Consider the following 17593-nt stretch of genomic DNA (forward strand, 5'->3'; position numbering starts at 1 on the left):
GTTGGAATATATGGTTTGACCGGTCGGGTCGGCCGAAGTCAAGCAGGCTGTCGTTCGGCAGGGGCAAACTCGAGTATCCAAGATAGACGACGTAATAGTTTGCCTTCTTTTGTTTTCCACGTCATTTATCACGACCACTTGATCTAAACTAAAATCACACCGTTTGATTTTTGTTCCTTTTGTTGGAAAATTGTTCGTGATTTAAGTTATATATGAACTGTCGGCCGCAGGAGCGACACCACTGCAACTGCAACAAATCCAAAGAGAAAACGTTCCTACTTCACATTAGTCGACCAACAAAATGGACGCCGACGCACCTTTCCCAAAAGCTTTCGCGTCACATTCACATCGCATTTTAATATGGGGGCCAGGACGGCTGAAAGTCATGTCGCAGCGCCATTCATCGACTTTAATAACAAACGTCAAAAATGACACTTGTCACGCGACCTCAATAAAAATGAAAAACCGATCCTGCACTTAATTTGAACGAATTAAATGAATATTTTTATAGCGTCATAACACTCCACAACTAATATATTTTATGTTGCACGTTTAAAAGTGAAATAAAGAAACAAACAAGTCGAGTAGATGTTAATACTATAATAAAATGAACACGGCATATTTCATTTTATATCTCCAAATATAGTAGGAGCTATTCTTTTGTTCGTCAGAAGGCGAGTTCTAAATTTTATTGCACTTTTATATAGGAGCAGTTCGTTCCAAAGCTGCACTATTCACTTTAGAGGAACATTCCCAAGCGCCACCGTTTCTACATTGTATAATTTTATCGCTGCGTAATAAATAAACAAACGATTTGTAATTTATCGCATGTTCTCGGAGGATACAAATTCTGGAGTTAAATTATGCGTTAGCACGTTGTAGACAGCTAGCGTACGAATTAATCTACGCGATGACTCGGGCCAGACCCGTCTGGGTCTTTTTCTGTTGGCAATGATTGCGACAAAATTCCCAAGTAATGAAAAAATTTGGGACGTAACAAGACTTCGGTTTGTAACATAATTCCTGGAGTCGAGAAACAAGGGGAGCCTCCGATAGCCAATTAAGTGCATAGCTCAGAAGCCATAGTTCTGAGCCCCAGCTGCAACTGACCCGACCTGCTCGTTGACCGCCATCTCGTCCATTTGTAACTCCATAACACAGTCTATCAATATTCCAAAGATGGTGATTGATACTTTGGACTAAACCATCCCGTTATTGATTCGCATTACTTTGACAAAGCGGGCCCCGTGAATCTTTAACCAGACGAAGAAAACAGCGGAATCTCTCGTAGCAGTCGCTTGCTTAAATAAATATTTAATCTGTGTTTGCATTTTAATCCGATCTGGACAACAGCCGGAATTTATCCGTCTCCCGATTTAAGAGATCTTATTAAAGCGGATGCACGGTGCGTGACAAATCGCGAGTTTTTCGTCGCCGAATCGGCGCCAACCGGCTATAATTACAGGTGAAAATATGAGAGAATATTTGTTTTGATAATAGTGACGCGGCCGGATGCGTGTGTTTTATAAAAACGAATGATCAAAAAGTGGAACGTTGACAGTTGATAAATAAATACATTCGAGTTCATCGGGAGGGGCGGCGGGCCCGGTTGGGGGCTGTGTTCAATGCGCGACATCAATTTTACGCTCCGTGCATTCGTCACTACTTGCGCTACCCCGGCCGGATTCCGGGTCCCAAGCTGCATCAGATAAGCTGAATGACGGCCCTCGTCGATAAGCACCAATTAGTCATCGTTGCAACTTTTGTCTTCGATCAAAAATAGGTACCTCCGCCCCCATCACCACCACCTCTCGGAATAAATCACGAACCGATGAAAGCCCAGATCGGTCTAAACCGCACACGTAGCGGCGTTATCATTACGTGGCTGTTTGAAGAAGACGCCCCGTTACATAAGTGTATTATATTTTCAATAAGATTTTTCCATAACGTATTTTTCTTTACGAATATATGAGCTCTGATCTTATCAAAGTCAAAATGTAACGTATTCTTTTGAAGTCGCTCGCCGTGATACATTATATAAGGACGCGTCTTTCTGCAGTGTTAAAAGACCTAAACGTGGCTGACGCCACCTTGTCGTGATACCATCAAATGGTCTGAATAAAAAATCGAATGAAACTGCAAGCGCTACCGCAACCCCGGACCGCTCTAATTTTAAAGAATTGTTGGTATTCGCCTGAGCTATGGACGACATTACAGAAAAGCCCGTTTAATGATAGGCAGATATGTCTTGTTTCTCTCAAGGCCCAACAAGCCGTACAAACTTTTTAAACATTGTTCATTTCGTTAGGGAAAAAATCAATGAACAGCGAAAGATAGAAATGTGTGGGCAACCAGCAATACACGTACTGTTTCGTGTGGAAACCGACAGGCTTACCAACACGTTTTCTAACAAAGGTGAATCGTTTTCTATCATTTAAAATGCAATTTTGGTGCAGATTTTACAGGAGGTCGCCTGAAAGTGGTAATATCGGCTGAAGTTGGCAGGCAATGAACAGCTAAAGCTGGGTCTCTGCGATGCAGGAAGTGTATTATGCAAACATAATTGCATTCCTGTAGTTTACTTGGGATTCCTGCGGAGCGCCAGTATTCATTCCGTAATTACTATCATATTTACAAAGTCCCGATTCTGTTGACCGTCACCTCACACTCGCGGAGAGACATTTTCAACGTTTGATTAACAATTTTTTAGCGTCTCCGGTGTGAATCGATCCAGACTAAAATATGATATATCAGGACGAGAGGATTCCAGAGAATCACGAATTATTGCGCTGCGGCCATTTTGTGGGTCCAGCCGCCTCGAAAAGAAGGATCGAACGACGCCGAATTAAAAAAACATGTCTCAAACGTGAATCATTCAATGCGATATTTTGCATTTTTTGCGATAATCCCTGAGGAGGTATTTCATCCGATACGGTCACTCACTATCACAATAAAATTCATAAAAGCGTCAAAACTACTTTTGCGTCGATGCGGTTCGTGGCTCGTAAATTTCGATATTTGGAAAGTAATAAAACGAAGATAAGGACGTAAATGAGAGCTTCGGCGGAATGGAATGTCACATCTGAAAGCAGTGCAATTTTCTTGCACTTCCGGGACAGAAAATACGGATGCATTACATCACGTGACAGGGATCTCACATTCGAACTGTCAACGTTTTCATTGTCGATTTGTCTTGGCTCGCGCGTTTTATAATGAGACGATCTTCTGGTTTCCACTTTCAGGTATAATGTGGACTTAAGGCCACAAAGAATGACAAAAAACCTTCATTCTTTGTCCATTGAGAATGGAACAAAAATACGTTGGTCTTAGCATCCTCACTTCGAATTTGCATTCGAATAACTTCCGTTAAACGTTTCCAAAGGAGAAAACAAGTTGAATTATTCCAAGGAAAACTGATATACGAGACTGGAAAGGAACGAGTGTGCTGCTACCTTTATTCTACTTTTAAAAGTTCTTTCCCCGGGAAAATTAGCGTTTTTCTATGATGCACTTGCTCCACCGCCGCAAACGCTCCACCCTCAGCATGGTCTAGTTTCATTTACGTCGACGAAACATCTTCCAACTAAATAAAACTTTTTAAATTCAATTTTTAAGTTTCTTATTAAGTGGCAATACGATACAACCCTTGAAATGAAATGTACACTCGTCCGCAACACGTTCCGGACAAGAATCAAATCCAACTTCAGGGAAGCGACCATGCCAATCAATCGTTACAATTACGTTTAAATTATGCAGTACATGGGAGTATTGTTGGAACTGAAAATTGCAAAATTTTAATACCGCAGTGGACATAATCAAATTGTTTGACACAAGGGATTTTAACTACTATTTGCAATTTTTGTTCAAACTGCAAAAGCGGAATTAGTTTCGTATCGATCTTTTTTTAATTATGAAGCTACATCACAATCAGAACTCTCTCGCAGTTAAGACAACAGAAACAGACTAGTTGTAAATATTTTATTGTTACTACTCGTGATGAGGAATACAAGAAATGAGTTAGGAGAACGTACCCAAAGGTAGCAACGTGAGGTCTGTATTTGTGTACAGTATCACAGATCTTAAATAGTCGATTTCTTCTTGATGGATGTCCCAACCGCTGAGCTGCCCTAGAACCTTCAAATTTGGACAGTGACCCATGAGGAGTTCGACAGAGGTGGACGTCAGTCCCCTGGCGCACGAAAACCACAGTTCCTCCAAGAACAAGAAGTCGCACTCCGCACACAGACGAAATATGTCACCGTCAGTCATGTTGATGACACAGCCGATAATCACACGTTTGAGGAAGGGACTGTTCATCAGAATGTGCTTGATGGTGGAATCTTTTATATCACAGTAGAGAATTTCGACGTATTCCAGGTTCATGAAATAGGTGTCCGGCACAGAAAACGACAAGCTCAACTGATAGCACTCCAGAATCTGTAAATTAGGCGCGCACAGACACACGTCGCACAGATTTAAAGACGCGGTTTTGTTGTGACACAGTTTTAAAACCTGGAGGTTGGATCCCGAGACCCGGAGGTAGTCTAAGAGGTCGTCGCTGTCGTGGTGCACGAGTTTGACGCAGTAGAGCTTCTTGAAGTCGCTCAATCTGCAGACTACTCCTTTGTCGGGAGTGTCCAAGTGCACGCTCTCCAGATGTTCGCACGTGTTGACGATGGCCTCCATCATCTCGTGCGTAGTTCCGGTGTCGTGCAGGTACTTCAGTTTGGTCTTGTGTTTCGAATTCCTCTTGTGTACTTCCAGGAGGGAAGTTCCTGTAAACGAGTAAGTGCGCAAGCAGGTTAGATTTGGCAGATTCTCGATGATTTCAGCCACTATATCACAGTCGCTCGTCTGCTGCTGACAGACGTCTTTTTTGCCAAAATTTCCGATGTCTAGGCACGTGATCGCGTCGCTCTTTAGCTGCTGCAACCCTTTCGTCGTGAAACAACACTCGCCGGAGATGTCCAGTGCTGTCAGTGAGCGACAGTGCGCGATGGCGTCTATGACCTCGTCGTCGGCCATGTGAGGGATCGTCAACGCTCTTAAGTTGCACAAGCTCCGAATCAGCTCGCTCAGTTCGGAGGGGTGTTCTCGCACCCACACCCCCTTGAGGTTTAATTGGTGCAGTCCCGTGCCCTTTTGAGTTATAACTTTTAATATTGCCTCGTAATAGGAGTGGGGGAAAATTCCCGTATCCAGTTTCTTAACGTCCCGTCGAAGCAGAACTTGCAAACAACTAAATCTCGTGGCGGCATCCAGATTCACGGAATTCAAAATATTTTTTAATAACTCTTGAACAACTTCATAAGTGGCGTCGGATAAATACCGCTCCACTACATCGTAATTTCGACCTTCGTCGTCTGAAAGTGCCTGAATTAGCTGTGTTGAAACAAGTTTAACACACAAGTAACTTAGGGGATGAACTTGATTCTTGGGTGACATTATTAATTTAATTTATATCACAGTTATTCAACGCTTTTCTGACACGAGATAACGCGCAAAACTACCTATGGCTCAAGTTTAAATTTATTCTGGCACTACACGCCGAGGTGAATTATTAATAGATTCCGCACGAACACTTGGAGTCATTGCTTCTGTTTACTAACACCGACGTACTTGAGCAGTTGTGACTGGACCAATCAAAAATCTCCCTTATAAATAATCTCAAAACAAATATTAACACATATTCAGGCCTATTCTGTAAGACACTTGGTTAAAAGTTAAACGTTAAAACAACGGTTAAAATATTTTAACCCATTGCGCTATTCTCTAAGCCAAAATTTTAACCAAAAGTTGTTAAAATTTAACTCAAATTGCTAATTTTTAGCGGGTGGTCATACCCAGCCGTTAAAAATTAACGTCAAAACGGTCCCAAATTGTAATGGCATTCGCAATGAATATTCTTTTGGTTGCATGAACTGGAATGAAGGCGACAAATGTACTCGTAAGTAAATTTTTCGACAAATCAAATCTGTCAATTCCATAAATTTTTCTCAATTCTTAAGGGTAATTTTGCCACCGGCGGTAAAAGATGAATCACCCTGTAGCGCTTTCTCATTGTAGCTTGAGCTGTAAGAACCGGATGCGCAGTGGTCTTACAGCACCTTCACTAATTTTGTCGATTTCTTTTCCGCTTCCAGCACCTCTTTATCTGACCTTTTTATTCAACTTTGCGCATCTCTCACAGCTCAAGCTACAATAGGCAAGCTGTAACATATTTGAGTTGATACCCAAAGTGCATCTATCGATATTTAAAACGACCTTTTGATTCCTTGAGTGGTTTATTGCCGCTTAACGAGGGTTGTCGTAAAAGTGATACCAATTCCCAATTACTTTCATTTATACAGGAAGGGGCAAAAGTAATGCAACAATTCGATAAATCATAAACTGTTGAGTTTTGAAAAAAGAACAAAAACCGGTCGATTTTTAATTTCAATTTCACGTTTTTGAGTAGTCTGTGCCCATACCAATGTAGTCTACAACTATTAGTTGAGGTTAGGTATAATTTTGCAAATAATTATGACTGTTGTTCCTCCAGCTGACAGTGATTTGCGACGTTGCCATATGTATTTGTACGCTTCCGTGCCTGACTTCATTCTTCAAAATAACCTAGCCGCTAAAATAATGCTTTTTAACCTACCCGTTAATAGTTTGTCTTACAGAATAGAATTTTGGTTATTTGTAGATAACCGATTGTTAAAAATTAATTTATTAGCGGATGGTTAAAATTAACAGACGAGTTACAGAATAGGCCCGATTATACTCTATTCTTTATCTTGGTGAGTGGTCTTAGGGAAATTTTCAGCCGTCAAGTTGAATTTAGGGATTTTTGAAAGTTCCCATGGAAAAGAGCGTTGGTAGTTGTTAAAAAATATTCAAATATTACAATAATGTACTTACAGAGACGCCGCAAAGTCTTTCTATTTATTATTTTCCAAGTTAAATTGCTCATGATTCACATGCACCGAGACATAACCTCAAAGTGTCATCTTTACATCGCATCGTTCTATAAAATTGTTATAACTTACTTGGGAATTTCAAAATGTTCTAGACCGGCCACACACTTTCCGGTCAAATTAGGTCTGGTTTATGGTTTAAGAATCCGGTTAATTTTTCAAACCCATTTCGCGACATAAAATCGCGAGATTTTGACATGAATGCTTGACGAAGATTCTGAATCTGAATGACAGCGATGACAGTTAATATTTGATTTACATCACACAAAAATTTGGTGGAAAAAGTAAAACTTATAAAGCTACCCATGGCTTGCTTGATCGCATCCTTAGATAACAAAATTCCCAAACCATAACATTAAAATATTAAGAAAGTATCATAGATTGTGTTGATAATATCTTGAAGCATTCGCACCACTGATTCTCATTGGTTGTTATGAAACCCACGCGAAAAATAAATTATATGACATTTCGAATTTGAAATTGTCAGTTCTGTCAAAGTGGTTTAAGCATTTAGATTTGCGATTTTTCATCTTTAGAGCTTTGTTTTGCGATTCTCTGGTTTTAAAAGTTATTAGTTTTGATCGTGTTCCTGTTTTGATCTGTTCCGTTGCGATTTTTTGTTGATTTTTTAAATTTGTGAAGTGAGTGCGTGCCTCAAGAATCTAATTACAAACATCGAAAATGATACAGAGGTAATTTTTGTTCATGCATTAAATAGGAGTACATATTAAATAATCTCTTGCTTGTGTTTAGCCATTTCCGAAAAAAGCTGGATATTTTAATTTCAGTAGCCAGCTTTTTCGGAAATTCGAAAATGTATTGTGGGTTGCATTTTTTATTCCGTCGGGCACATTATTACTCGTGAAATACCCTGTATTAATAAAACCTAATATATTACTCCTACTGTACTTAAGTTTTCTTTCGTCTTTCGTCTTTCCTAAGTGCAAATATGCAGAATAATAATAAAACATCACGTGTAAACCTGCTCTTTCCACTTTTTAAAATTTCGCGCCGGATCTATTTGTTGTAGCGTAGAGTGAACATTTTTAATAACATTTATGTCAAGCAATCTATGAGTGGACAGAGTTTAACAATGAATATTTGAATGATTTTGGTACCACTGTAATCTAAACGCATTTCCGGTAGTCAGCTTTGACAGAGTTGTCAGGCGAATTTGACGTTTACCATCAAAGGGTCATTTTTGTAATAACATAAACATACCCGACATAACCTTTTTTTTTTAATGTGTCAAGTTAAAACATCTGGTCAGTGCCAATCACGAAACCAATATTTTTCAATTGTTTCATTGCCAACAGACTCAGTCATTGTTGATCACGCTGTATTTCGCTCACATATTCTTGCTTGGATAAACTTTTGGCTAGTCTGGTTTGACGTCCAGACAGAAATTAAATTATCTTATCATTCCTGATTTTAACGAGATTGTCTCGACAGTTGCTCAGAGCGTTTCAAATTTTCCAGTCCAGAGTTCTTTGGGAAAAAAATCTTCTCTTCTCGCAGATTTCAATTTCTCTTGTCTACATTCATTACCAAAACAACGTTTATTTTTCAGTCTCATAAATTTTTGATTTATTTCGTTTCGTTGAAATGTTGCCGCTTGGTGCAAAATGTTAGTTCGCAGGAAGAGCGGTCAAGAATATTAATTGTGGTGCGTAATACTTTTGTTCGTTGATGGAAAATTTCCGGGGTGGAAGAAAATTGATTTCGGTACAGTTTTCCATAAACACGTGGAAGGGCTCGTGGGTGATAATCTGATAGGTCTACCTGCTCGTTAACCCTTTCGATACAAGAGATTTTCTAAAGTTATAGGAATTTTCCGAAGTGGGTCAAATCCGTACTTCGTGTGTCAACATAAAATTGTAATTTTCCGGAAGAGAAAAACAATTTATTTTGGTTCGCTTCTGGTTCTTAATGTCCGGTCCAGTTTGAGTATTTTCATGGTAATTCGATACGACCGTGTCATACAAAAATTTTTTAGCTTTTCCGCCTACACCTCGTCCTGTTTCTGACAGTAATACATTTTTTCAAAGAGAGAGATTTGATCCGATATTTTTGAAACGGCATTTTCCGATATCTGCAGATGAAAAAGCCACTGTTGATACAATTGTTTTTATATCTGTGGCGAGCAGGACTGCTGCTCCATTGTATTCCCAACAATAAGACCATAAACATCCATCCGGATCCGTGTACAATACCGCAGATGCTACACCATTCGAACTCTATCGATTAACTTTGATAAAACTAATGCCTCAGCTCCGTGTCTCCTGTCTTTATAAACTTCCCAGAATGTTCCGGACACATCGTTGACGGTCGCCTCTGATCACCCAACTAGTAAAGAATATTTTCCTTCGAACGAACAAGTCGCAAGAGCTCTCTTAGAGACGAAATTATTCAATTCGACCATGTGTTAAAGAATTTAGAAATCAATTTCCAAGTAAAAAAGTTATAGGAAAAGTTTACTCTGGCACATCATATTCGCCGCTTCCGGGGAATCGAGACTTTTTTAACATATAAAGAAAGATCGACGAATGCTGGTGCATTATTGCATATGAAAGTAGGCAACCAGTAATGCGGCCGGTATTCAGATTTCGATCAGCCACGACCACTTCAGAGACAGAACGCTTATAATATGAGCGTAATTAAGTCCGTAATAACCGGAAAAAGTCGGAAACAATGCTTCCGCTCGTAGAACTAAAACGCCCCTCAGTTGTAGCTCCTAAATGAGTGCAAAGTCAATTTACGACGTACACTTTTATAGAGCAAACCACCGCAACGACTTTTTGTGCGTGGCATTGTGTTGCTTTTTGCCGTTATTGGGAGCGTTACCGTCCATTTTTACTTTGCACCCTTAACGTTCTTGGGGGCATAATGTCCGCCGAAAAAACGCAATAAATCTCACGAAACAACTCCGAGACGGATTAGGGAGAGAATGAGTAGTAGCGCGGAATGTAAGTGTGAATTCAGAGGAGTGTGAAGTTGTTTCGAGCTCAGGTGTACGTTTTTCGAGAGGAGTACTAAACCACTCAAGTGCAGATGCGAGCATCGGCGCACTTTGCCACCGAAACTGGAAAACTGTCACGGCAAAAAACAGGGGGGTTGCACCGGCTCAATTAATAAGCTGCACGGTGAGTTTTAATCCGGGTTGTTTTATGTATTCGGGGATCGAGGAAGGACGTGTCGGCGGGTTGCAAACAGAGAAGTAACGAAGATAAGTGACGCTTTGGATTTTAGGGATCCTTTTAGATGTAAGGAATCAATCGTTCAATCCTCGACGCCTTAAAAACAATAAAACAAACCTTCCGAGCATGTTTCACTTTTCTCTTCCAATTTGGGGCGGATTCCCTTCGACGTATTGACGTCCGAGCTTAAAGGAACTTGTACTACAATAAATGTTGCATATTGAGGGGTTCATCTGAAGATCGACGTCGCACGTACAATCGCCAACTGTCAAGTCTTCTCTTGGGTACTAATCGGTTTTCAGTCGTTTCCAGTGACAGTGCGAAGAATCAGTGCTCCTTGTCGACACCGGCACGCAGATACATATTGATGGGGAGATGAAATGCGGCGCTATGAGCAAGTACAAGAATTGAAGGAATTCCTCGATGTCGAGAGGCGATGAGAACGCAGTCACCGTGTGTGACTGGATGTCATTTAAGAGTGTTACGGCGTTTCAGCACACTTTCCATTCAGTCTGCGTGCCGCCTTTGTTTCAGCTCGTCTAGTTTTTGCTGTCTAACGCCGAGGCCGTTATCTCTCGCCTTCCATACAGATTCTTCCACGGTTGGCTAACGATATGCCCGGGCATTCCGATACAAAAATGTCAATATCTTATTTATGACACGTGTCGCTTCATATTTTCGCCCGTGTACTCTCCAACCCTCTCACAAACTCCAAACGATCTCCTCAACGTGTAGAGAGCGCAAGAAGTTAATGTTTATTGTCACACGCCAGTTGTGCGAGCAGTGAATCAAGTCGCTGAAGAAGTTCCCCGCTGTATGCAGACCAATTTTTCATTTGTACCCCAACGACAGCTAAATCTATGGATCATTTCTGGCACAAAAATTTGATTAATGGTGACTTCAAAGTCATAAAAACTCAAGAGTTCACTCCTTTTTAAAGTGAAAACAGATGAATGTTCTGTCTGGGGTCCAACAGTGATTAAGTAAAAAATAAAATTACATGTCGACCCCGAAATATTTCCGGAAACTATTATTTTACTTGGAATCATTCCATTTCTGTAGCATTAAGTTGATGAGGCTCTGTTCTGCCTCTTTAATAATCAGTTTTGCGAAACACGGTAAGTCAGCATATCAATTATACAATTAAGCCAATTCATACGTGGTTTCCAATTAGTTCCAATTTGTTCCAATTTATCTAATTAGTGTAAAGTGTTATGTTGAGTGAGGCAATTCGCTCTTAATCAAAACGAGATCCATTCTAACTTGTCGAAGACGACTATTCGATTATGAAATGGTGCGCGCACAGACTCGACCCTGACAAATTCCTTTTTTTTGAATAAAATAAAACATCCTATCACATATCAGTTTTTCGTAAATATGTATTATACATGCATAAGTTTTAAACTCAATAGGGGAAAGTCACGCTACAAGGGAAGATAAAAAGTATCAATACCATTACAGGTTGTAGATAGACACCCCGGCTATGATTCCCTTTTACTAGATTATCGCGGAAAAATACCACTGCAGCAGAAACACTAAAAAACAAGCCTTGTAGCATTTTATTATGATCAATAAAATAAGCAATTGTGCGCCACTGGTTTTCAAATTCTAACGGTTATTACAGTTGGAGGAGAATTACCTTGGTAAGTGTTTATTCACGTTGGAAATTCAGTTTTGTTAAATTTAATCAAGCGAATGTAGTCACATATTACGATTTTTAGGGTCGATACCGTCAAGACGCCATTTTAGAACGTGGCGCATTAGAGCATTAAAACATAATTGTAATACGCATTAGACGCCTAATTGAATAGGCAACCATCAATACGGCCGATCATGCAGATCCCTAGATTAATCGATCCGAAGCGTGAGTAATTTTTAGTGTGCATTGCGTTTTAAAAATGTTTTGTCTGGTGGTTAATTCACGTGCTCATTATTTCATTAATTCAGCTCTGTTTAAAAGAAACAAGAGATAAGTTTGTTGCGTTGTCACTGAGCGTAATAAATGGTCTCTTGAGGGTGTTATTTGGGTTTTGACCGTAATTTGTTGGAGATTAACGCGATACGGATTTTCGTGTCCCATCAGATTTATCGATTGTTTCTTAGCGTGATCACTCGGTATACCGTTTCCTTTCTGCAAACGAAAACGGTTTGTTCTGTAGCTCCGAGTGGAGCTACAATATTTCACCGCTTGTGCTCTTTGTACGTACTTAAGGTGCAAGAACGCTCTCAATGTGAAGTTGATGAGTCTTAGTTGAGCCGTATTTCATTAAATAAGACAACCGAAGCTAATTTCTGTTGGTGCTTGGAAGATATTTAGAATAATAGATCTGAGAAGTAACTATTTGTGTTTTGGCGTCTCTGTCATGAATATAAATCGAGCTCCATTATTTTTACGTGAATCGGTGAATTATTTACTGACTTTCTAGGTCTAACCCGATTCATTATTCATTTGTGCATTTATTTATTGTGTAAAATTTGTATGACTAGTGGGCATGGGAAAATCCCAGGGAACATGTGAATGCGGAATGTTTTTCTGCGTGGAATGTGTAACTAAGGGTGCGAATGAGGAATGCTTGCTCATTTGCTCATAGAGCGGGAAGTAAGCACTGCAGTGATATACATCATATACGTGACGTCTACTAGCGAATTAGCAAGTTAATTATAATTGTAAGTGACAGCTTGAAATTTGTATTCTGTCTGCAAGACTCTAAACATGGCCTGTAGGAGGAATTATTATCTGCACCTACGGAGACCCCGCAGAGATTCAATATTTCATCGGATTCATTGTCATCGAGTGAATTAGCGCCGAAGAATGTAAATCCCCTAATGAAGGTCCCAGACCTGCCAATCACGCCGCAAAAAACGCCAATCGAAACGAGCTACTTAAGTCAGAAACGGAGCGACCGGAGCGGCAATCCGTTACAGGGGTCAGGAAGCGGTGACGAGAGGGTGCGCGCACCTGCGATCAGGCTCCGCACTAAATATCACTTTTTCCGTTTGCGATTATTTGTTCAGACCTTGTCCTTTTGAACCGTTTTGACCTGCGTCGGGGGGAATTCGAGCGATCCCGTGACATTAGTCTTAATTAAAGGGGAAATTCGGCGCACGGTTCAAAAAGCAAATATATTTAAATGATTTATAACATACCGTCGGCGGTCGTAATATTTCAAAAATGGGAAAGACAGTCTGGTGTAAGAATGATGGATTGAGCGCTTGAAATACGCGAAAGCAAACAAATAATATCGGAGTGGATCTGAACAAGACTCTCGCAAATTCAATGATTGTAGGAGAGTCGTTTCGGCAGTAAATCATGTGTAGCGAAGAGAGATAATGATACAATTCAGAGCTTAAATCTCATTTTGCAATCGGAACAGTTAGTGGATACGGTGTAGCAGTTACGGAGCGCGATGCGCATCTAAATGTCACGCCACTGCAGGTTTATGTGCTTTATTTGCAAATAGATCCCAGTCATGATCTAACGAGATTAGGTCGGATTGTATTTAAAAGTAAAGCCGAGCGAGCGACGCCGCGAATATTGAATCTGGACGGGCTTAAGGAAGGAAATTGTTATTAAAATATGACCTCAAGGACGAGGAGCCTGGAGGGTAGGGCGTGCCTGTCAAAAATCCTGATGCGAGTAGACAAGGAGCTTCTGCAGGTGCAAACCACAGACTAGACTCTACATCGGTGTTTTTCAGGTCGTGCTATTAGATTTTCACCACTGTCGTGGTAGTCGTGACAGCCGCAAAGTGAAGACATTACTACTATTATTAAGGTATGACGTTGCTTGATATCAATTTCCGGGTCTTGTATCATGCAAAATGGTATGCTAGATTACTACCGTCCACACGCTTATCGATTCTTCCGTTTCCGTTATTACTATTTTCGTTTCGTCGAGCTTATCGTAATTACACCATTTTTACTAACTGGAACTGATTAGTCGCATCTCGGTTTCCCATTAAATAGTTTTCGCATTTTGAATAAATTAAAATTTATCTGAATTTTAAAATTGAATTTGTGTATTGTTCGAGTTGCCATCACAGTCAATTTGTGTGTTCTATTTCTGAATTCGTCAAAATATTTCAGAAAATTATCACTTATAACACCACGAGTAAGCAAAGTTATGTCGATTATTTTTGTAGTGCTGCCACGAATGTCACCCACGGATGAATTTGAATACCACGAGTGCGCATCACGAGTGGTATTCTCAAGCGTGGGGGATATGAGTGAGAACACCACAAAAATAGTCTACTTAACTTTGACTAAAAATTCAATTCAACGAACAAAATTTATAATAAATTTTCCTGATAATCGTCACTAGTGAAAATAACCGATAATTTTAACATGTGATGAATAATCAGGAATTTTCGTTCTGATTGATCCAGAAATGACAAATGGTGCATTTTTATTGGAGAATTTGATATCATAGATGAATAGTCATTACTACTCCGCGAGGTATAACTTTATTCCTTCCTATTTTTACAACAGATTTTTTTTTGTGTGCTATGTCTATGTCAGAGTAAGAAGTGATTCTTTCTTGCGTTGGTGTTTGGAAATTATTATTTTTTTGTACCCTCTGTCGGAGTAAAAAATTATTCTTTTTTTGCGTTGGTGTTTGGAAAATATTAAAATGCTCCTAATCAAGTCGGAGACCGGTATTGTGCTTGCAAAGTGAAACAATAAACCTTGCAGGGATATTTTTAATTAAATAATAAGCTCTCGAATTATCTACGGGTTTTAATTTTTTGTTTTTTCTTTTGGAATTATCAGATATATTTTGATGTGAACATATTTTTAACCACAACTGTAATTTCATAAATCTATACTTTCTCTGGACTTCTGAAGTTTATTGAAAGTCTGTCACAAACTTGATTAATCGTTGTCTGCAAGTTATTAAACGCATGTTGCTTATTTTTTGTAGCTCAAATGATAATACAGTCGCAATTTTCTTAGTAAAAGTTCTCGACGTGTCCACCATTTTGCGTCCTCTAAGGTGGTAAGTTTTACGACTAATATCAAAAACAGGAGATGTATCTGTAAATTATTACTTTTACGTTTAGTCAAAAGATATCAGATTTATAATTCAGAAAATTTTCAGTGTATTCACCAATTTCTAATTAACAATTTCCTGAGTCAATGGTTTTTTTTGTATTCTGTATTACAGAAAAATTTGTAAAATATAGATTTAAGATTTTGTTAACTCCTAACACAACAAACCTCTCATGTGTTTTTTAATTTTTTGGAATATCTACCATTTTTTTATAAATTTCACCATAAATGCTTGAGTTAAAGATTTGCAAATTCCTTTATTCTTTACATCACAAATCAATCAAATAGAGACAATTTTTCATTTTGTCTAGCTCAATAACAGACAGAACCAGAAATAATAGATATATTATGTTCACAAAATCACCCGCGCATCCACCATATTTCTTAATCAGTTTCGACATTAGTTTTAGAAACATAGATTTCAGGTTTTTATTCCTTCAATCTCAGTAAATTTTATGGAACATAGTTTTGTCTCTCCACCTATACGAAGATAACAAAGAAGTGGATATAACTTCTTCTAAAATATTTTGACTCGCTCGCTATTTATAAATAAAAATTTTCTTTATTTTGTGACCGCAGCAAACAAAATCTATGAAACAGTTTTAACATTTTTCTTGGCTCACCACAGAACAGAGCTACTTAACAACATTTTTTTTTACATTTCGGCGCATCCACCATTTGTCCAATTGATAATTTTGTAATTATAAATTAATTAATTAAATAAATAAAAGCTACAAATAGATATTTGAAGTTTTCGTTATTCCTTTCATCACTGATCGATCTAACAAAGACAATCTTCATCTTGTCCAAGAATTTCCTGGTGACTCAACAATGTTTGCAAAATATACAGGGTATTTCAGGAGTGATAATGACCCCGGCGGAATTGAAAATGCAACCCACAACACATTTCCAAAGTTAACGTGGCTATTATTTTAAATATCGTATTGTTTTAAAATGAAATTATAAATCCATGATGGCTTTACTTCCAAAAATTTTATTTTTCACAACTGACATTTACGAAAAAGTCAAAATACGACGATTAAAACGTATTCGAACCATGAGAAAAGAGACATGATCCTGATTTATGGCGAATGTAATAAAAATGCTTCTGCCGTTGCGCGTTTATGCGCCAATAAACATTTTCACAAAAATTCTTTGTTTTTTCACAATTTCGTTTAATCAAGCGAATGACGTTTATGTCAAGATTTACGAAACTGCACAGCGAACTATGGTCGGAGCGTTGTAGATGTGTATTGGGGACTTTTCGTTAAGGTGGCACTACCAGGAAAAGTAACTATAATCTGTTTCAAAATCAAAAATCCACCACCTGTTGAATTATGTTGGCAGAAAAAAAGAAATCCCTAGAATAAGTTTCATTTTTTTGGGTTGGTCCAACCCTCCGTCAAAATTTGACCTTCAGTTTGTCACAAATATCAAATTATAAAAATGCTTCGAAAATCAAGGAATCTTTTAACCGCTAAATTAAAACGAGGGCTCATTAAGTGCTTCGAAGAATTTAAAAAACACGATGAACTACGACCAAAACGACTGTCAACAGTTTTATTTCATAACCCCACGTTTTTCTGACACTTCCAAACACACTAAAAACAAAAGTTGGCGACGTTGTCGGTTGTATTTGCGAAGTAGAATGCAGTGTTGGTGGATTTTTGATTTTGAAACAAATTATACCGGGTGTAGAATTGGTTTACGAGACATAGGATTTTACATGTAAAAATAAAGAGTTTCAATTATTGGCTCCCCTAACAATTTTATGCCAAAATAGTTAAAATGAAAGTTAGAGAGAATTAAAATTACTGTCTAATTTCAATCTTAGTTTTATTCTAACATCTTGTGGTACTGAAGGAAAGACAAGAAAAGAGTTAACACAAAAATACTAAAAAGTACTACTAGGCATGAAATTTTATTTCTTTCTTTAAATGGTATTATGGAGGATCTTCTTTAAGAAACTTCCAAGCAACATTTGCTTCAGGTTTCCTAGACCGACTAATTTCAGCCATAGAAACAATTCGAAGGATTGGAGAAAAGTTTGAACATTTAATGGAAGATATCTTTTCATTCGTCCTGTCGTCCTGTACGAGTTCATTTGAAGGGCAAATCAAAAGAAAATTAAATAATAGTGAAACCACCCGACAAATAATTTTAGAAGTCAAATTTCATTGCTAGTACTGCTTTTTAGTATTTTTGTCTTAACTCCTTTCCTTCTTTTCTTTCAGTACCACAAGATGTTAGAAAAAAACAAAGAGTGGAATTAGACAGTAGTTTTAATTCTCTCTAACTTTCATTTTAACCATTTTGCCATAAAATTATTAGGGGAGCCAATAATTGGATCTCCTTATTTTTACATGTAAAATCCTATGTCTCGTAAAC

The 17593-nt window shown here is 38.5% G+C and overlaps 1 protein-coding gene and 1 long non-coding RNA gene across 2 annotated transcripts in view; both read right to left on the reverse strand.

Annotated features, from left to right (window-relative positions):
• Window positions 1-17593, reverse strand: part of LOC138135512 (uncharacterized) — a 131746-nt gene that overhangs the window by 5055 nt on the left and 109098 nt on the right. The window lies entirely within an intron of this gene.
• LOC138135486 (uncharacterized) lies at window positions 3964-9891 on the reverse strand. The gene is made up of 2 exons (XM_069054233.1): window positions 5415-9891; window positions 3964-5363 (listed from the first exon to the last, which is right to left on the reverse strand). The coding sequence occupies exons 1-2, from the start codon at window positions 5443-5445 to the stop codon at window positions 4018-4020; spliced, it is 1377 nt and encodes a 458-aa protein (XP_068910334.1). The 5' UTR covers window positions 5446-9891; the 3' UTR covers window positions 3964-4017.

The sequence above is a fragment of the Tenebrio molitor genome, chromosome 7 (assembly GCF_963966145.1).
Source record: "Tenebrio molitor chromosome 7, icTenMoli1.1, whole genome shotgun sequence".
NCBI lineage: Eukaryota > Metazoa > Arthropoda > Insecta > Coleoptera > Tenebrionidae > Tenebrio > Tenebrio molitor.

Bases quoted from the DNA above. Each gene is read 5' to 3' on its own strand.
- LOC138135486 (XM_069054233.1), bottom strand. From the start codon at position 5,445: ATGTCACCCAAGAATCAAGTTCATCCCCTAA. The intron at 5,364-5,414 runs GTTACTTGTGTG...AGGCACTTTCAG, and splicing joins GAATCAAGTTCATCCCCTAA to ACGACGAAGGTCGAAATTAC.